The sequence below is a fragment of the Centruroides vittatus genome, unplaced genomic scaffold (genome assembly GCF_030686945.1).
Source record: "Centruroides vittatus isolate TY-2023 unplaced genomic scaffold, ASM3068694v2 contig_5, whole genome shotgun sequence".
In the NCBI taxonomy this organism is placed as follows: domain Eukaryota; kingdom Metazoa; phylum Arthropoda; class Arachnida; order Scorpiones; family Buthidae; genus Centruroides; species Centruroides vittatus.
In genome coordinates, this window is record NW_027122286.1 from 3,016,882 (window position 1) to 3,039,474 (window position 22,593).

General features: G+C 28.4%; 1 protein-coding gene across 1 annotated transcript; it reads right to left on the reverse strand.

The window, feature by feature from the left end:
- Window positions 1–66: 66 nt before the first annotated feature.
- On the reverse strand, window positions 67–22,478 carry Ns4 (Nucleostemin 4). Its single transcript, XM_067273902.1, has 14 exons — window positions 22,421–22,478; window positions 14,473–14,574; window positions 14,263–14,398; window positions 10,956–11,043; window positions 7,532–7,660; window positions 7,322–7,462; window positions 4,197–4,398; window positions 4,041–4,124; window positions 3,775–3,957; window positions 3,648–3,700; window positions 3,454–3,579; window positions 2,799–2,964; window positions 2,558–2,701; window positions 67–1,116 (listed from the first exon to the last, which is right to left on the reverse strand). Exons 2-14 carry the CDS (start codon window positions 14,570–14,572, stop codon window positions 902–904), a joined length of 1,767 nt encoding a protein of 588 aa, XP_067130003.1. The 5' UTR covers window positions 14,573–14,574; window positions 22,421–22,478; the 3' UTR covers window positions 67–901.
- Window positions 22,479–22,593: the final 115 nt, after the last annotated feature.

Sequence of the window (22,593 nt, forward strand, 5' to 3'; positions counted from 1 at the left end):
TTCATTCCTTCTTTTCATTTATTAATGTCTATACAATTTTAAATGATTAAAAACAAAAAAAATACATTTTAATAGTTAAAAATAACATTTTTATGTAAAAACTTACAATTTACATTAAAATATAGATTATTATTATTTGGCATGAATAACAATACTAATGCTTAGTATTAAATGCTCACTTTTGAATCCACTTTAAAAACAATCCTCTTACAGCTATTGCTTCTAACTTGAGAAAAATGTTTATGCTTCCAATACGCATTTATGACAGAAACTTTTGTTAAATGCGAATTAGAATCTATAAACATTGATCTTATGTTAGGTGCAATTGCACTCCTATATAGATGGAGGTGCCTTTGGGATTAATGCTTAATGCTTTCTTGCTTGGCAAGTTTTGATTTTATACACTTAAATTCCTGAAATATTTTTACTGATTTCTATTGTATTAGTATCATCAATCTCGCCATATAACAAATTAAAAAGCTGTCAATAAGACAATCTGACTGACTGTCTCTTAATACTATCCAATATAATAAAAGGATGTGATATATTATACATACTGTATATTCACTCTTAAAAAGCTAATATAACAACTTTCCATTAAACTGTGTGATAAAAAAATATATATTTAAAACACAAATTATCTTTGTTATCAGATTATATTCTCTATTTCTAAAATAAATAATTCATTTATTTTTAATCAATAAATTACAATAAACTCTGATGATAATTAATGGGAAATTGTGCAGGATTTTCTGAGCAAAATCCAATTATGGTATTATATATTTTTTAACATATATAACAGAAATTAAGGCAACTAGAGAAATTTTTTTAACCTGAACATACTTCTCACTTTTTAATTTTAAATGATTTATGGAAGAATTTAAAATTGGATGACTATTGTTTAAGATAAAAGCAATGCAAAGCGATTTTTTAACTTCTCCTCAGAATTGCCACTGCCACACTTTTCTTCCGTTGAAGGAGCCACTTTATCTTCGTCACTGCTACTATAATCTGTTTCCTCATTGACATTTTCTGGATCATCTAATGTTGATTCTAGTTTCTTCTCACCTTGAATTTTCATAATTTTTCCAATGTCAGAATGGCTGAGCCAAGTAGCTGTTTTTAAAATATATTAATTAAGTTATTAAAATTAAAAATATACATTTAATAATTATAAATATATTTTCTATACTTTAAAGTAAATATCTAATAAAAGTTTATTTCAATTAGTAAATTTATCTATTATAGAGTTATTTTATAATTACAATCTGAATATAACTATTAACAGTATACATGAATACTGTAAATAATTTGCTTATTTTTTAAACAGTAAACATTATATAATTTTATTTTATAACAATTAGTCATAACGACATTTCTATAAAGTATACAGAAGAGGTCTGACAAATTGAAATACATTTGTATAAGGATTAAATAAAAATTCAAAGTTTAACAATGGTTTTTGGGCTAGTTAGTCCCTAGATTTGTTCCTATCCCTTATTAACTTCAGTTAAGTACAAAACATGTTACTGAAAAAGCCAAGATTCCAAACCAGTAAAAAAAAAACTAATTGCTTTAAATAACAAGGAACATTAGAAATATCTTAATTACAGTATATAATTCCATTCAAGATGGATGCTTAGGTAAGGTAGGTAAAAATTTTCTGATATATATATATGTGAGAATTCGAACCTAACGGCAAAATATAAATGTAAAGTAGTCTTTCTTCTTACATCAATAACCAAATTCCAAACCAAAAACAGACCCGTCTTAGGGGAATGACTGTATACGTCCCCTCCCCTCGAAACTCGAAACTGAGTCACACTCGGAACTAAAGACAAAATTCGCTTATTGGCGAGAAAATTAACGAGGGGACGAAATAAAAAGGAGGAGAGCACGGACAGAGGGGTCGTCGTTCGTAGCTCCCGCCTATAGTCGGACATTCGCGCCTTTACGCCGAAAATCTACGAAGCCTCTACGCCGCCGATTGGATTGACTTCCGAATAGACTCTGTTCTTGGACTTTGATCACCTGTTGAGGTATGACGACCACTTATTTGTAAACTCTCTCTTGGGTTCGAACTTTCCTATGTTAGTACATAATATCTCTGTCAATGTTATTCGGTGTAACTGTTCTTTATTGTCTCATAATAAACTCTGTTTGTTATTTTAACTGGTGTCATTTACTCGAATATCGTCTCTGTCTTATCAACGATCCCTCTCTCCTCCTCCACTCGCCTGACAAGTAATTAGTTCCAGACTGGACTGCCATCCTTGACAGTGGGCAGGCCTTAACCGACCTGTTAACCGAGAAAAAGGAGGTCCGACTGCGTCCGACCTCCCGGTGATCCCACATACATATATATATATATATATATATATATATATTTAAGAATTTAACATTTACTTTTCCAATATAGAATTATACAATGGCACTGTAGATATGAAACATAAATGAATTATAAATATCATTATGTATACATTTATAATCATCTGTTTAGCTATTGTAATATACAAATAGATATAAGGTTATATATGCAATAAATAATATTACTTACATTTTTGTTGACAATAATTAGGTGGATAAAATGCAAGGCAAAGAGTACGACCATCTAAAGTCATACGCAATAAATTATTGGCAGCTCTGTATGTATCAAGACGAGCTGCTCTCGAAGTTAAGAATCCTCTCTTCTCAGCCCAAGCTATAATTTAAAAAATTGAGTATGAATTTGCTTGAGTACAAAAATAATTAAACAACATACATTTGCTATAATACTTTTAATGTAAAACATCCTTTACCTTCACAAATATCATAGGCAGACCAATTGACTGTACATGCAGCAATTCCCTCTTCTTCTGGATGTTTTAATTTAAGTACACGTGGAATTGATATACGTTCAGCAAGATATTTTACTGATGTATATGGTTCTTTTAACTGTGCTACAGGATATAATCCAGAGAGAACCTGAAGTTTTATAATTAAATATTACTTTTAAATAATAAAATAGTTTTAAATTTTCAATTTAAAAATATTTTATCAAAATAATAGCATGTGATTACTAGGAAAAGACATAAAAAGCAATAAAATACACATAAATCATAAAAACTAAAGAACAAGGAATAAAATTTATGAATGGTGTATAATATATAAACATCAAAAATATAAAACTTATAAATTATAAGAAAAGAGCTAATTGCAGCAGAAAAATTCATGATAATCTTTAAGAACAGCTTCTGAAATGTGATGAAAAAAAAATTAAAATAAATTAATTTTTTCAAGAACAAGCAGTATAAAAGTAAATCTGCTTGAAAATCTACAAATTTGAAGTATTGAGTGTGTAAGGCTTTATTCAAATTTGTTACTAAATAAAAAAAAATCAGAAAGAAAATTATGGAATATAATATGCAGTGCAAAACTAGAATTGTAACTTTTCATTAAGAGTTAAGAATATACCTGTAATGGTTTTGGTATCATAGATGGAAATACCAATCCAGGACAATCACACAAGCGAACACAATCTGTTATGAAGATTGTCTGAAAATGTTTTGTGTGACCAGGTGTACGAGAAACACTGACAACCTATCAATTAAGAAAATTAATTAATTTCAACTGAATATGAAAGTAGACTTCTTAAAGAAAAATCATACCTTTTTACCAACAATTGCATTCAACAATGATGATTTTCCAACATTTGGATGGCCTAATTAAATAATCAAATTGAAATTAGCATGATAAAAATTTAAAATATATATTATTTTTGTTAATTTGATTCACCAACACATCCGATAGTCAGTATCCCATCTTTATATTTTCCTGATTCAGATAATGATGCACTGGCTGTATATTCATTCTTTGTACTAGAATCTATTGTCAAATTATCATCTTTGTCACTATCACTTTTTGATTCTAAATTTTGTTCTTCATCTTTAATTTTTTGATGCCAACTTGATAAATCCACTATAAAATATATCGATTTATTGTAGAATAAAGTTTTAACTATTGATTTTTACTTAAATAATTAATTTAATAACAGAATTAACCTGAATTTTGAACAATTTGTTCACAGATCCCTAATAATTCTTTTGCACCATCTATAGCCATGTGAAGTTTTCCTCTCCGACGACCTATAAAAACAACATAAATGGAATCATTTAAAGAAACTAAATACAAAATATACTAAATTTTTAATTCATTACCTCGCTTTCCAATGGTGTTAGATGCACCAGCATAAGATGCAAAACACATTATATATAATTTAGGAAATAGGGATTTCAAATAGTGTGTCCAAGCTATTACAACAGAAGCATCAACTAAATCAATTTTGTTTAACACTAAAATTACTTCTTTGTTTAATTCTTCAGTGGCATATTTATAAAGTCCGGGTGGAAAATGTATAATCTGTAAAATAAAAGAATTTAAGAAGATTAAAATTTAAGAATTAAAATTAAAATGTTCTTATTCCATTTGCTGTCCTCTTTGTTTACCAGTTCCAAATAATATAAACAGATTCTTTTCCAATTTATACAAATTAATGAACAAAACGAAAAATTATTTTACAGATTATTTACAGTTCTCAAACAATCACTGAACAAAACAAAAACTCTGGAGGAGAGATCCAACACTTCTCAAAAGTAACTCTCTTAGTTGGCTTTTAAAACTAACTCATCAATTCAAATCCTTACCCTTATCTTCTGTTACTGTTAAAAATTTATGTAAAATTTTTATTAGATAAAAGCTAATTTTCTCAATATAGATTTGATATTTTATATACCAAAACTTAACGAATCGGAAATATATTTTCATTGATAGAATAATGGATAATGTTAGGAAAGACATGTATTCATTATATAAAAAAACCTCATTTACTAAATTGATTAACATTAAATCAAACTGGAGGAAATAGACTGCAATTTCTCACTCTCTCACAAAAATCCTGGAATTAAATTGTTCCCTAACTATTACTTTTGAAATAAATTGTATTATATATTACATTTTAAAGGAATATTCATATTTTCAATTTATCTTTAATTATTAACATATATTTGAAGAATCAATAATCAATTAGAAATTTTTTTTAAAATTATGGATACATTTCTAATCTTAAACTTTAAACAAAAACTTGTGTACTTTATTAGTACTTTATTAATACTTGTTTCATAGCATATTTAATTATAAAGCAGAACGGCAAATATATGGATAATTAAAATATAATCATTCAGAGACTAATGTTACAAAACTTAAAAAAAATTTTAGTTAAAAATAAATACAATTAAACCTTAATTTTAGCAATGAGCTTTTCATCCAAAAACATTTAAATTCAATATTAATGAGATGAACCATTATTAAATATAAGTTGACTGTATTTAATTACTTTTCCATGAAGAGAAAATTAATTGATTACCCAATACACTAATAAAATAAAATATTCAAAGCATTTAATCAATTTTTCAGAAACTATAAATATTGTACATAATGTACACTTAAATAAAATAATAAATTTAAATATTACCAATAGAAGATTAAAGTTTTATAGATAATTAAACTAAATGTAATTTTTCAAAACAAAATTATATATTTATTTTAGAAGATTTTCATTTTATATAAAGTAATAATTTAAAATTATTAGTAATGAAATAAAGTATAATAAAAATAATACATATTTTTGTTATCTTTAAAAAAAAATCTATTATTATTTCTGCTACTTTTAGCACTTTTCTAAATTATTTAAAAATGAAATAAATTTCTAATTTGATTGAAAGACAAATCTCTTCTATGGTGAAAATATAGTTACAGTAACTGATATGTTTTAAAATTACTTTAGAAATGATTAAAACCAGTTACAAATGGTACCTGTTATTTGTGATTCAGTTGATTCTTAAATAATCTTAATATCAGATGACATAAAAATGCTGATTTTTTTTCTTCTATACATTATGAAATAAAAAAGAAAAAATAATTAAAACACAAAATTAAAGTTTTGTTCATAGAGATTTTTCCATTAAGTGCTGAAAATGGTGCCTTTATTATGAGAATGTTAAAAAAAAATTGTAATGTTTTAAAATGTATCAGAGACTTTTATGCCACCCTGTATATATATATTAGTTAATTGATGTGGCCACCTGTATATCATTGATCAATGATTAGAATAAATTTCAAACAATTTACCTGTAGATAAAATTCATGTTTTATAGAAGTATATAGGTTTGTTTAGATATTTTATAAAATTTTCCATTTAATAAATAATTTAAAATTTACGGTTTTTATTTTATCTCGACACTTTTTTAAAATTTATTATTGAAACTAAAATCTATAGAAGGATAGTTCTTAATGTTTTTAGTATTTCTACTTTTTGAGCTTATTTGTATAACTATAACAACTTTCTTTTAAATTCAAAACAATAAAAGACCTCACAAGAAACAGCAAGTTTGTACATTGATATTTCCCATTACAAAATGCTTTGTTATAACTTTATAGACAGACAGTTATAATGTTGTAAGTATAAAAGAAGTATTTGGATATAAGTTTACATTACAAAGTAAGATCATAATAGTAGTCAATTGGAACAGTCATTTTCCTATAATAAAAATATTAAAATGTAAGGGAATGTCATAACTTTATCAAATATAAAAACTAAGATAAATAATTCTTAATATTTCATTTACTGCCAATAATCAGTGTTAATAATTTATAAATTACAAATATAAAATTATTATTTTATAGCAAATAAAATAAAGTATTTTTAATAGAATGAAAAATATCAGCATTAAATAGTTAGAAGATAAAATAGATAAAAGTTATTTAATTTAAAATGTCAACATTGAATAGGTAAGTAGATCACAGTCATTGCACAGTTAATGTTCTATACATTTAACGATGATACATTTTAACGAATATCACATTTTTATATGTTTACTAATTCTCAATTTAATAATTACAATTATATGTTCATTAAAGTTCATGTGTAGATTCAAACAATGTATATGACATGCCAAAAACAATAGCCTCTGTGCATTTCATGCATGTATAATATTGCTTATTAGTATCATATGAACATCTTTCCACAATATACATATCGAATCATTTTACAAACTTGGCGCTCAGTTTAATGTATAATAAAATACTATATTTTGAAATTTTCTAACAATTTATTAAAATGTTATTGATCATAGATTCTTATAGAAGACATGTCTCCTAATTGAATAATTAGTGGACAAATATGATTATTAGTAAAGCTTTTTATTCCTAACTTTGACATTAACTGAACAGTAACTGTAAAAATAAAAAATAAAATAGCAAAATTGTCAAAATTGAATATTCTTACAGGATGTCTAATATCTGCAACAATCAAAATAATGTCAGACATTTCTAAAACTCTCCATAACTGTCTCCAAGTCTCTAGATTCATTTCAAAATAACTGATATTTCTTTCTTTATATTTAAATTCAATTTCTTCTAAGTATTCCTAGAATTAAATTAAGATTTAAATTATTGTTAAATGATGACAAGTATCTTTTAAACAAAATATATTTACTCGAAAATAACTTTGTTCTTTAGCTTCAAGTTCATATTTTGAAATAATAAAATCCCAAGCAGGTCGCTTTGGAATATCTATTTTACAATCTTTATCATAAACATCTTCAAAACTGACTTCTAAAACTTCCTGAAAAAATTTTAAATTATTATTAAATTATTATAATAAGAAATTAGTAAAATTAATGACAAGTTTAATATATTTTTTTAAGAATGTGTCAATTTTAGTTTAAGAATTTGAATTCTGATAATTTTCCTTTTACTTTAAGATATTAAAAAAGAGAAGATCTAAGAGAACTAATTTAATAACATTATAATTAGAGCAGATGCCTTGCTTTATAAGTAGAAGATTATAAATTTTCTATCATAACTCTATTAAATGTACAGTACATGTATATTTAAATACTACAATTATTATTGGTCATCTTTGTATGACGTTATGCAGTACAATTCAAACTGAATTTTCAGGGATATAATCTCAACTTATGAGACTAATCTTATAGATGGTTTATTTTAAGACAACTTTCCATGAATCAATCAGCTATTGAAATGAGAATCTACTGTATTTGATAAAACTGCATGCTGGAATACATTTGTTTACCTTTCATATATACATATTAATAATTGTTTTAAAAAATGATTTTCAGGGATCAGATCAATAAAATCAGATTTGTGAACCAGAGGTAATGAGGAGAAGAAAAAATAACTGAAATAAGTATTTTATTCACATTGAATGTAATTTGATGAAAGGTAAGGAACAATATAGTTTATTGGTTTCTGTTTTTGTTCTGGATTGACAGTTATAAAACTGAGATAAAAACAAACATTAAAATGTAAGCCAGGAGAAGATAATACCCGAAAATCCACCCAATATAAATAAATAAATTTTTTTTTTGAGATTTTAGTGACATAATTATACTATACAAAAAATTGTTTTCTACATACAAAAAAAAAATACAGGGGGGAAAAAACCAAAATATTAATTGCAGCTTAAAAGATCTAAACTTACTTCTAACTGATATCTAAAATTTATTCCTATTGGGGCCAAAAAACAAAGATACAGATTGGTTAGTATAGACTATTTTGAAACAAGAGAAGCAAGAAAAGAATGGTTGGCAGCACTTCCACCAGATCCTCTTCTTTTATCTCCTTTAATTCTTCTTCGTAAAAAACATAAAAAAAAGGGTGAAAAGTTTGATTGATACTTAATGACCATGTGCTACATGTGGCAACACACACATTAACAAGATTAAAGATGAAAAGAACCAACTTTTTTTTTTTTTTTTTAAATCACATCTAGGCAACAAACACCACTCTCTTCCTTCCCATCCTCACTCTTCAGGGCCCTCCTTGATCTGCCCTATTCTCCCTCAGTTCAGGACCTGTCCCGTGACCTATTTTTCAGAAGTGCTATCTTAAGCCAACCAATACTAGCCAAGAGACAGATACACCCAAATCAGAAATAGTAGAATTTTCTAGAAAAAGGAGGGGTTTAAGAAAGGAAAAGAATAGAAAAATGGCTTGATCAAGCTACAAAAGTCTACATGATAAGAATTATTAATGGAATAAGAATGAATGAAATCAGAAATAGCTTAAACTGAATGCTGTTATTTCCATTAATTTTATCACAAATTAGTTTTCCAAAATCTTATCACAAATTAGCAAACCAAACTCTTCAAGTAACTAGAAATTATTATGTCATCTGTTGATTGTAACACCAAAAACCTAGGTCATATAAATAAAATTATGTTAGATTTTGAGTAAATTAATTTACTTTCAAATACAGTAATTACATTACAGTATTTATAGTTCATAAACTAAATGTACAGTGCTTCCTGTATCCAAAACACAAAAACAGACAAATTTCTAGATTACTCAAAATTTTATTTATCCAAAAGGCCCCTTCTCCCATTAAGTTCAAATAATCAACTTTCCAAGTATTGTAGAGTACATGGAATTATAAAACATTTCAATTCCAACACAGTAAAAAAATTTCCAAATGATATCAGAATATGATGTAAATATTACAAATCACTCATGATATAAAATCATAAATCATGTAGTTCTAATAAATAGAATTCAAGAACATTTCTAAATAAAAAATTTCTTTGATAATTCAATTTAATAAAAACTTCTTATTGTTTAACTTAATTAAATGAATGAAAAATATGAAAATTGAAGCAATACTAAAATGTTGTTTTATAATTAATAACAATCTGTATCAAACAATCAAAATAATATCCAACATTTCTAAAATGTTCCACAATTGTTCCAAGTCTCTAGATCCATTCCAAAATATATCATATGTTTTAAAAATGAATAAGGTATATAATATTTTTATAGGTATAGTTATAAAAACAACTTTTTACTTAGTTTTTCTTCTATTTTTATGAACTTTAACTATACTTGTCATCCTAAAGTTTTATCAATAACATATTTTTACCATTTTATTGACAGAGGAAATTTTTTTGAAACAGATTTTGCATATTGGGATAAATGAGAGCCTCAAGATAAAGGTAAATGTTGCCAAAAGACTTTGTTATGTTTTTAAGATGTAGAAAGAACAAAGTGAGAAGACATGTTTTACTTTATTTTAGTGTTTCTTCTATTTTTGTATCCAGTAGTATAAATTTTGACGTATTTTAAAAGAAATAAGTTAAATTTTGAGGGAAATTTTGCTAAACAGTTTGATTTGCACTAAAAATGTTCATTTTAGTATTTCTGCTATGATTTGATTATGACATGATTGGACATCTTTCAAAATACTCAGATTTGTATACCACACTTCTTGAAGAAGTTGAGGGAAAAACCCAGAAAGAAAAAGACCAAAAACATGACTTGAATAACATTAGAAAAAAAGACAAAACCTTACTGTATGATCAAATAGCTGGCTATGAAAATGAAAATCTAGGAAAGTAACAAGCTGTCCACCAATATAAGGATTAAAGAGAAAGTGTTTTGCTAACTGAAATATCATCTGCGATTGGGATAAAGATATATTAGATCACAATAAAAGTAATAAGAAAATGTTAAATTTTATTTTCTACAACATCCGAAATCAAAATGTTGTTTTTTGATATTTTCACCTAGATTTCTGAATAACAATTTTTTATATCATTAATTTAGCAACATTTCTGATTTATTTCTACTAATATGACTGATAAAATCAACTAATTTAATTTTTTAAATTTTTTCCACAATAATGTATGAAGGATAACAAATTCTTTCTTTTAAGCAATCAATAAATATTTAATAGAATTCTGCATTGCATAATGTGTACTAGATTTAATTATATAAGCTCACTTAGTCTCCCCTTTTGTGTCATTTAAAATTAAACATGGAATGATTTATATGAATAATTTGAAATGATACAAAATATTTATTACAATAAATAATGATAATTTTAAAATAATTATAGCTTATACCTCAGGTAATAACTTAAAAGGAGTTCTAGCTTCTTCTTTTCTTTTTTGTATTTCCTCTTCCGATTCTTTCTTAAAACACATCCTAAATCTGCATTTTTAACAAAAGACAACATTACATATTTTAAAATACTTAAAAAAAATTTTATAAACTCATCAAAAACATAAATGCATACAAATAAAATTAAACAAAAGAATCATACAAATAAACAGTGTAAAAAAATACTCATACTAAGGTAAAAATCTAACAACAGTTTATTATTACAAATCACTTTATACAAAAGATATTTTTACATTATTATTTAAATATACAAAGTGGTCCAGAAATAACAAGGCAGTTATAATTTATTATTATAGTAGAGTTCCAATTAACCAGGTTTTGTTTATTCAAACTTCTGTATTACCCAAGATAAATTATAGAAGAGTACTTTGTCAACACAGATAAGAGGACATAGAGTAGCAGAGTTAATTTTATATATGTTGACCAGGTGAAATACTCAAAAGAAGCTCTGAAAGTTTTAAAATTAATTTATCTCAATCAACTTCTCATGACAACACAAATTTAAAAATTAAAGGAGATGTAATTATAGGTTTACAATTGCATTAATAGCGAGGTTGAGGCCGAAGTTTTAAACGTAAAAATGTCATATCAATATACTTATCAACTGTTGCCATTACAGATTTATTATGCTTTTGTTTAGTTTTAAGCTTTCTCTGTTTGAAGATGTTGAAATCTAAATAAACAAAGTAATTAATAGAATGAATGAAAACTCATTTAATACTAAAAATGAAGTAGATTCTCAATTCTTTAATGTAATGTGGATAACATGAGATGCCTCGGATAATTGAAAACTTGGATAACTTGGAAGGTTTGGTAAATTATTAAATAAATTGGATTTGATTGCATTAATGTACTGTACTGTACTGTACTGTACATAGTACTCTATTTTTCATTTAGGCTTGCTTACTGAACATAATGACTTAAATTATACAGCAAAACAATTATATTTAATAGCAAGGTTGAGGCCAAAGCTTTAAACGCGAAAACGTGTACGTCGGACGTGTGGCGCTGCCTTCCTGTAAGCCTAGAAGTTTGACAATGGCGTTTGGAAAGTCAGTGGAATCATGCTTGACATTCCAAATGCCATTGTCAAACTTCTAGGCTTACAGGAAAGTGGTGCCAAACATCCGACGTATATGTTTCATCCGTCCAGACATGCAGAGTAGCATACCACGTACACGTGGTATGCCACTCTGCATGGCTATTCTCCATACACCATTAAAGGCCATATATGTTATCTTTTCTCCACTCTTCCGCCATGTCAAACTTTTGCACCCAGGACACCATTTACAAAACCATCATGTATGACAGAAGACTAGCCACCCTGTACAAAGAAATATCCAGGAACAATAATTTTTGTTTAGCTTTCTGAAGAAGTCCCCCAGTTTTCACCCTCCTCTGCAATGCTAAAGACCGTCCTGACATGCACCTCCAACCAGACATCGACACTATCCCCATAACTGATCACAGAACCAACTGCAATTTAGAATACATAAGCGCTACAATTGGCCCTTTAAACACCTGCCTCAAAAAGCATCAGAAATCCATCCTGAAAGGATCAGCCAACACTGTGTTAGCTATCTTTGTCTCTGACCCCAACATCAATAAATGCGCATTTCAACTGGGCATGCCTCTTACATAGATCCACCTGAAAACATCTCAGACATTTACAGCAAGTTGAAATTTATAAGGCTGTCTGCAAAAATACTGCCATTAACTTTTGCAACATAGATTCCTTTCCCTGGAATGGAAGTTGTTCTGTGAATTGTAAATTCACTATCCTATTCCCTCTTCACACACATACAGCTACAGGGTAATTTAGCCTGATGATGCCTGTTCAACACAGGCAAAAACGTTAGTTCTATTCCCTTTTTTATGCTGGTATTTGGTTTTTATCAAGTTTACCCAGTTGTGAGTGGTTGTAAATTAAAACAGTTATTGTTTAATTTAATTTACTAAGCCTAAATTTTGACTTTTTTTTAGTAACTTCAATCACACAAGAATAGATTAATTATGTAGCCTTTATTGTATTTGGAAATGCATTTTGGGTTCTATTAACTCCACTTCAGTCCTTTTTTACAGATAATATTTGTTTATTTAACACAGATTGGTATTAAAACTGGGCAATGAAACTGGATATATTAAAAAACCTGTATATGGATAAAAGTACAATTGATAAGATTTAAAAAATCAACAGTGTATTTTTATGTTTTAATGGTTGTTTAAAACTTTTTAATTTCAGCCTTTTTTAAAAAAAGGTTTTTAAACCCAATTTTATATCAGTTTATTTATTTTATTTATTTAATTTTTTAATCTTATCTGTTTAATTGCCCACTTTTAATACCAATCTGTATTAAATAACCAGATACTATCTGTAAAAGGGACTTTAATGGGGTTAATGCAATCTGAAATGCATTTCTGAATATAATAATAAAAGTTTCACATTCAATTAATGTATCCCTGTGTGACTGAAGTTATTAAAAAAAAGCCAAAATTTAGACTTAGTGAATTAAAAGAAACTAGTAACGAAAATGACCAAGTAAAGTTAATGTTTAATACTCAAAGCACCTGTTAGAACTGATAACAATTATTGACAACTAATAACAATTACACATTATAAGTCATGATAGTACTAAAAAAGGAAACATACAAAGATCTAGTTATCCAAAAATAATGATAACAATAAGTGGATTTTTATAATGTATATTTTGGAACCTTCTAATTTTAATAATACAACTGACTGATAACATTCTCTGTAATTACAATATGCAGAATCTACATCACTTGATTTAGAATTAATATAATTATTAAAATTTAACACAAGATGACAACTAACAGCTTACCTTTAGTTTTCCTTGTTATTTGTAGATCATTTTGTATATTAGGGGCTGTTCATAAATGACATCCATAGTGGAAAGAAGGGAGAGTTATGACAAGTCGGACAAGGGGAGGGGAGGGGTTGAACTTCAATAGATATCTGTTTTATTTCATTAAGTTTTATACAGTTTATGCATTTTATTATTCATAAAGTGATAAAAGTTGTAACAAAAATTGAGTTTTGTTGAATGTCCAAAAAGGAAAGGGGTTATGGAAACTTGGACAAACTGGGACAATGGGGGAGTAGGAGTAAAAATTTCAAGAAAAATGCAGACAAAATTTATGGACAACCCCCTTGTCATTACATTACATTAATTAAAATATTAAAGTCAGTATAATAAAATAATTAATTTTTTAAAATAGATTTAATACCTATTAACCCTTTCTGTTAACTCTCTTCTTGGTTGTTCATTTAGAGCTGATATTTCTGTCACAACAGAACTTGTTCTTTCTGATATTTTTTGTTCAACAGAGACACTTGCTACATCTTTAGCAGGAGCATCAACAGCTACAAATGTACATATTCTTACTTTACCTTACATGTTTAAATATATACAGTACTAATAAAGTTTTCAAGTATACCTCCTATTTCACTCTCATTTCTTTTCCTCTCTCTTTTCTTCTGTAATTGAGCTTTCTTCTTTTTTCCACTAAATGCTAGTTTTCTTCCTCCTTGAGGCATATCTTATATAAATATATAATTTTATAATTACAACTGCATTAACAGTACTTTAATATCTGACTTTAATTTGTGTGAATCAAATTTTCTACAATATAAGTCTCAACTTTTGCCCATTACAAATGAACCTGACTAACAAAACTTGATTTCAATCCAGTCACAAGAGATAAGTTATAGAATATACTAAAAGAATTATGAAAATCTATTCATAATGCATCCATGAAGTATTATGAAAAACAAACTGTAGGAAGAAATCAAAGAAAAGAGATTGAGATAGCAGGATAAAATGAAAAATGACTGCAATAAGTTAAAAATATATTTCAAATTCTAAACTCTAAGTTTAATTATTTTATATGACAATGCATGGTTCACTATTATTCCATTGCTTTTCTTTTTCTAGACCTTGCTCTTCAAGTTTAGTCTGTCAATGAAGTTAAGAACAACATGAAAGGATTTGTAAAACCTGTTCACTATTATACTGAGTTTACAAAAAACTTTTGGTGATACTATCTGCTCCAAACAGATTAAACTTTTTCTTGTCTGACCAAATAACATGGTTCCAGAAGCAGATGGTCCACCAAAAGTGTAATTAAAAAAAAAAAGCAATTAACTCTAAGCTCTGAAAAATTTTCTTTCTTTCTGCATAACTGGAAATTGTTTATCATCCCTCAGGCTAGAAGAGGAAAAACCAATCAAATAACTTTTCTTGTGGCTGATTTCATCTCAAACAAATTAAACTGATTTTGTGTTTAAAGAGTTAAACCAGTGTTTCAGTGCAAAAAGAATTGGCAAATTAGTATTTATTGATGGCAGAATGAAGAAAGAAGACTACTTAAACATTTGGATGAGTCAGTTTGCAAAATGGAATAGGAAAATAACTGTTTTCCAAGAACACAATAATCACCCCAAGCATATGACAAAGATTATTACAGATTATTTTCAACGTAATAACATTTTTAAGTTTGATTGGTGTCCCCAAGCACCAGATGCTGATCTAATTGAAAATTTATGGAATGACAAGGAAAAACTGGATGGCAAAAAAGAGGCCAAAAAACATGACAGAGATGAAGTAACTCATACAAAATGCTTGGAAAACAACCAACCAAATCTTTGTGAAAAATTGGTAGTATCAATGCCAAAATAATGTCTGCCCATAAATGAAAGCAAAGGAGGTCCCACAAAATATTAAATTTAATAATTGTGAGAAATGTTCACTGTATAAGCAAAATTGTATGATCAATTTTTTTTTGCAAAATTTTTATACTTTTCTACATTTTATTTTTTCTTACACTTGCTTAGAATTGTAGTTATAAATTTTTGTGAAAAAAAATATTTCTTCTCTATTTTGGCTTTTTTAATTTGCTACATGATCACATTTTTACTGTTCTGGCTGTTATATATAACAAAAGTATGGCAATCAGTCAAAAAATGAACCCCAGACTTTTTGCACTCAAAGGACTTTTAAACATCAACAAATGCAAAAAATTTTGGGGGTTTTTTTCTATATGTATGGATGTTAGTGTGTGGGGGGCATGATTTTGTTCACCCTCTTTGAAGCTTAACAATTCCTGTGCTTTCTGTTGAAAATTTCTGAAATTCTGCAGGGAGGTTTGATTAGGAAGATTGATACTATTAAATTTTGGTGATTAAAGGTCAAGGGGTGGAGAGATAAAGGGGATTGTGTATCCCCTTTCTCCAGTAGGGTTAGACTTGATGATGATTTTACTTGTTATTAGCATTTACAATTTTTTATAAAATGCACTACTATCCTCAAAATTATGCTTTTTGCCATTTTATAATACAGGTATACCTCACCTTACATTGGTAATTGGTTCCAGAAGAGGCAACGTAAGTCGAAAAATGACGTAGTCGAATTTACTTGTGTAGTTACGACATAAGTTGAAACTACAGTGGAAAACGTCAATAATGAGCACTTAAAGACTGCTAAATAAGACGACGACACAGAAACACAGATGTTTTCACGTTTTGTTCTCTAGGATTTATGATTATATTAACATTTACTGTAAATGTACATATTTTAATATGATTTTATGTGCTTTTAACGCTTTTCTAGTGATATTAGGACTTCAATATTTGTGGCGGATGGATGTGAAGTCGAATAAAATGACTTAAACTTGATTTTTATTATTCCATATACTTTTTTGACAAATGATGTATAATCGAGAACGACATAACTTGAGGTATACCTGTAGTTAAAAAATGTAAAAACTTTTTAAATAAAATATCGTAACAGATGGCACCGCCAAATATTGCTAGGAAAGTTAAGCAACTTATTGCTGGATTTTTTTAAACATGACTTCAGAAAATGAAAATTTGTCATATAAACAACTTTTTGCTCATTGTATATTTAAATAATCATTTTCTCTCCATTACATACTTTTGATATAATTCATTGAAAAGTTACAGTTTGATTTAGTTGCAATTTGGCTCATCTTTTAACTCATAACTACTACTTCAAATTGTTAGTCATATGCATAGACTGGTACCCGCTTCCTATACATAGTAGTAACAGTTAGAACTGGCATATATTTATAGGCAAATTTCTTTCTTTTCGTCAGCTCTTCTATATAAACTGAACCAGCCAGTCTGTCTGAATTTTAAATAGGTTAAATAGCACCACCTGGTATTCTGTGCTGTCAGATTTAGATAGTACCAGAGCAGTATCTTAATCATTGATCTAATAAGAATTGTTGTGTTTGGCAAGGGCAAGCCACTGCATATTTTTTTTTTATCTGAGCATTACAAAATCTGATTAAGATAAAATAAATTTGCAACATTTTCTTACTTATTTTTAAAATATATTTAATTAGAAGTTGAGTAGGAAAACTTATTTGAATTAATCAGTCATTTATAGTTTTCTAACACATGTAATAAAAGAGCATACTTGGTATTTTCTAAATATAAGAGTACATATAGTATTTTTATATGATAATTTTCATCTGCTACTAATTGAAGAGATTAATTGCAAATATTAAGTCATGGAATAGCCTAATTTAAATACATACAGTAGAAGCTCATTTTAATGGATTGTTTGGGCTGTTGAAAATCATCTGTTGTTCTGAGAATCCATTATATTGCAAACAGCAGATTATAAAACAACAGAACCACAACCAAGAAGATATCCTTTATTTAACCCCTAATATAAGAAATACCTGTAGTTGAAAATATTCAGCTCTTCAGATCTCTATTCTTTATTCAAAAGAAACACCATATGTTACAAGATTGTACTGTATATTATGTCATAAGTGTATATGACAAAGCTGATGAAAGTTGTATTTACAGTAAGCACAAAAAGAGGCAAATTACATATACTCATTACACTTCACATCATGATTTATTAAAGATGTGCCATCTTGCTTTGTTCTGATGTCACTTTTCTGCCTATTGAATACAACTGCTTGATACAATAGAGTCCCGAAAACTCGGCACTCGATAACCCGGTAGTCCGGATAACTTGGCCACACTCCCACTTCTCCACCACGTGTCTGGCACATTATGTCCGATGCAGAAATTATTGCTGCTGTCACAGTTAATGAAAAAATGCCGGAAAATGATAAAGACGTTGACGTTGAGGATTCCACCGTACAAGCTCCTAAAATATCACATAGTGAGGAACTAAAGGCTGTCAAAACTGCCCTTTAGTATTTTGAACAACAAGGTGTGTCTGTAATGGACTTACTGTTCCTTCGTCGTCTTTGTGATGAAGCAGCAAAACGCAGAGTGCAGTGCGGAAGACAACAGGACATTATGCATTTCTTCAAAAAAAAAGTAGCCAGTTTTTACAAAGTCAGCTGGTTAATTTTCATTTTTATGCCTCAAAGTATTTTTCTGAGGTCTGTCTTATCAGATAAATTACTGTACACTGTGTATTCATTAATTTTCATTTTCACGTAGTAAAGGCTCTCTGCCTTCATAAAGTACGTACTTTTCCTTTGTTTAAGGGTATTTGGGCAGTTTATTCTCTGTTGTATTCTCAAGCAAACAATACATACAAGTACAGTACAGTATTTTCTGAGGAAACACTCGTACTTATTCTTTTTTTAACCCCATTCCTGGTAACCTGGCATTTTTACAAACTCGGCCATCCTTTGGTCCACATTAGGTCGAGTTTTCGGGACTCTACTGTATTAGAAATGCCATGTACAACCTTTTAGCTTACACTGAAACTCATCAAGAAGGTCATCATGACTTGGAAAGACTCAGTGGTCTCACTAAATTTTGGCACTACACTTGATACAGTGTCAGAATGTTCACTACATGGCTCCTCCTCAATTATATCAGCCCACCAACACTTGTACAATTCTCCAATTGCACCTATCTCTAGGGTTACCATATGTCCATATTTAGTATGGACAATCCATATTTTTAAGGCTCTTCTATGTCCATAACATACTTAGAAAAATACTTTTTAACTGATTAAGCAGTTAGCCTAATAGTTAAATCATAAGCACTTAGATTTAAATCTGACAAAAAGTACTAAATTTTTGATAATTATTATTGTATTTGTTGACTATGTGGCAACATTATATAAGCAAATGTAACAGCTCTGTTGCTTAGAGAACATGTGTGCATTCATTATAATGGTTTTTATAATTCAATAGCACTTGTTGTCTAATTGGTAAAATAGTTTTCTTGTATTTAAAATTGCATTCAGTGCCCCAAAGGAAAGTGTAAACTGAAACTTTATATTATATGTCTATATTTACAAGATTGAAAAATATAAATAAATTCCTTTTATTTTGCCTTGTTGTCCAAGTACTTTAAATGCTAATCTGTCTGTATTTTGCCTTCAACTGTTATGGTAACCCTAATATTTTATATTTAAAAGTACATTTTCAAGCTTCTCAAATTTCCAGAAACATCCAAATATTAACTAAACATTGAAGAAAAGCAAAATTTACAATAAATGGGGCTAGAAAAAAAATGTGTTATTCCAAGTTATGGATCTGATAAAAGAAGATATAATTATACTGATTTGGCAGGATCTGGGAAAAATTCATCATTCCATAATCCATTAAAACAAGATTTTATTGTATATATCAACGATACTTTAAATCAGGGGTGTCAAACTGGCGGCCCACAGGCCACATGCAACCGCCCATGCGATTTTTTGTGGTCCACGGCCACGATGCTCTGAAATTAAATAAAACAGCTTACGGATCAAGATTAACTGATAAACATCTATCTGCTATAATAAAGATTGTTCTCAGTCCTTGAATCCAGATATTGGAAAACTAGGAGAAAGATAGCACTAAGAAATTTCTGGTGAAAACAATTAATTTTAGTTTTATAAATATGTAAATTAAATAAATGTTTAAATAGAAGCAATACTATAGCAATAATATATTGTTGAGTTGAATTCACTGAACTACATAATATGTTTTAATTGCCCTATCTATATTCCAGCATTTTCACTTCAAATTATAATTTTAAGAAAATTTGTAAATGTGATGTGGTCCACGTGAATCTTACCAATCGCATTAATGGCCGTTTGTTTAAATGAGTTTGACATTCCTGCTTTAAACGAAGCTATGTAAAGTATTGTCCATCTATACAGTTCAGTGGCGTGCCGTGACATTTGATGACAGGGAAGCTGTGTTTCTGTAAGAAGCCGACTTCCAGGGGCAATCAGTTTATTGTGCATCAGTGATGGTCTAGGGTCCATTCGTATTCATTTGTTTGATAAGCCAGTAAAAACTGTAGACTTCTCTAAATGTATTTTTAATATCATAATTACATTCTGGGCTAAAATTAAAAATAAATTATAAAAACTTACTTGGTGAAATAAAATGTGCGGAGGATATACATACCTGGTACAATATATTGTTCAATTGTATTAATATACTTTTAAAGAAAATTATAATTAAATGTAGCTTTGTAAAGAAATGTACATAAAATATTCTTTACTTTTTAAATTTTAAAACAACCCACTTAGTCAAATAGCTTCAATACGAGTGGCTAATGGATGGAATCAGAGATGGTCCGGGTAGGTGTGCAGTGTGTGCATGCCAAATCCCAAGTGTGCTGATACCGGTCAATGTCAAATGCCTTTTTTATCGCATCACTAGTATATCTCAAAGGATGCGGCAGAGTTGTTGTAGATTTTAAATGTTTCTCACCATAGCTGTAAAAATCTAAATATGTTAAATTTAATAGTAAGTAGATTGTCCGTCATTTGTTTTCTAACTAATTCATTTTAGGACCAGTGTCCACGAAAATTTCCAAAATTTACAACTTTTTAGTCACTCTCATTGAATAAAGACAGAAATAATAAATACAGAAATTTCGGAAAAATTTCTGTCTTTATTATCTAATATTACGAAGAAATCAGTCCCCACTGTACTGGGCTAGAGATTGGTTGGGTTAAGCTTTTGTTTAAGTAAAATTCTGGCTCTTTCAGCAGGGTTTTATTTATTTCCCCAATTCCCTAATCTCTTAATTATTTAATTACTTCTTAAGTAGAAATAAGTCGAAACCAGTTAATGTCTTGAATATCTGTAGTCTTGGGAAAACAGTGGAAAGACAAATTTTTATGACAACCGATACATAAATTGTAAATTTAAGGAAAATAAATTCTAGACCCTTTTTTGTATCCTGTATGTCTCATTCATTAAATTTGGTTGTAAATGATGCTGCCAAAGTAACAGTTAATTTTTTAACATTATTCAAGAATTGCACACATTTTTTCTGCATCCCCTTACAGATGGGACATACTAAATCATAATATCACTGGTTTAACATTGAAATTTGTAAGTAATATAAGATGGAAGAGCAGAATAAATGCAGAATAAACATATCAAATATTTTAATAGATTTTTTTTTTTAAACTCCTCTCAACTATACAGAACTATCATAAAAACATGCCAGTAAACTCCTATTGGTTGGGTTAAGTTATAAATCTAGTCTACTCATGATTCACATAATCAGGCGAGGGCGGCTGAATATCTAGCAGGCAGGCGGCTAACAGCCCAGAACTGGTCCGGGATATAAAATTGGAAGCGTTATATGTGTGTAGCTTCCACCAGCTAAATCATGAAGTTGTGCTCTGTAAAGTGCATGCGCCAGTGCCTATAATCTGGCTGCTTAGAAGCTGACCCGGTTACCACGTTTCTTCCACCACTGATATTCAAATATACAATAGCAATCTTATCGTTTTTTTTCACATGTAGTATAGAAATTTCTAATAAGATACATAATGCAGTTATAACAAAAAATTAATTTTAATTAATTCAAAATACATTAAAATATAAGAATTTATATTTTATAAAATACAAGGGAAGGTCATTGGAAGGCGGAAGCTGCGCTTCCACCGCTTCCAATGATGGCACGCCACTGATACAGTTGTAAGATATTAATAAGTTATAATGCTTTATTAATGAACCAAATCAATTACATCTTTTCTATATTTCTACAGATATTCTTTGCTAAAATCTGAAGCCAACAAAGCTTTAAAGCCACAACATAGAGGTGTTACTCAGTTTACATATAAATTCTCCAAATATAAACTGAGCCATGGCCTTGAAGAGTTACTAAATAATTAAAAAGACATAAGACGTTCATAAATATAAAATAAACTACTTCAGTCATCATAGCAACAGATAGTAACTAAACATTATTCACTGCCTTGATTAAGATGTTGATCACGTTTCTTTCATTTATTACCATAGCAATGGATAGTAATTTAGATTAATTAAATTTTAAACCTGTACATTAACTTCTAAATATAGTTATTTTTGTCTCTTTATAACAAGAACTTAACTAAATTTGATGTATTATTTTTACGAATGAAGCTATTCTTATTAATACCGTATAATTTGGGTAAAAGTTTACATTTAACTGAGTTTATTAATTTATTATTTCATATAATAACGATAAACCAAACTGCAAATCCACGACTCACCTGTTTACATCTGACATTCAAATTTTAAACCACGTTCTAATTCATAGATATCGTGTATGAAATTATATAATTAATCAGCAATAATTTTTATTTGTTTTATTTT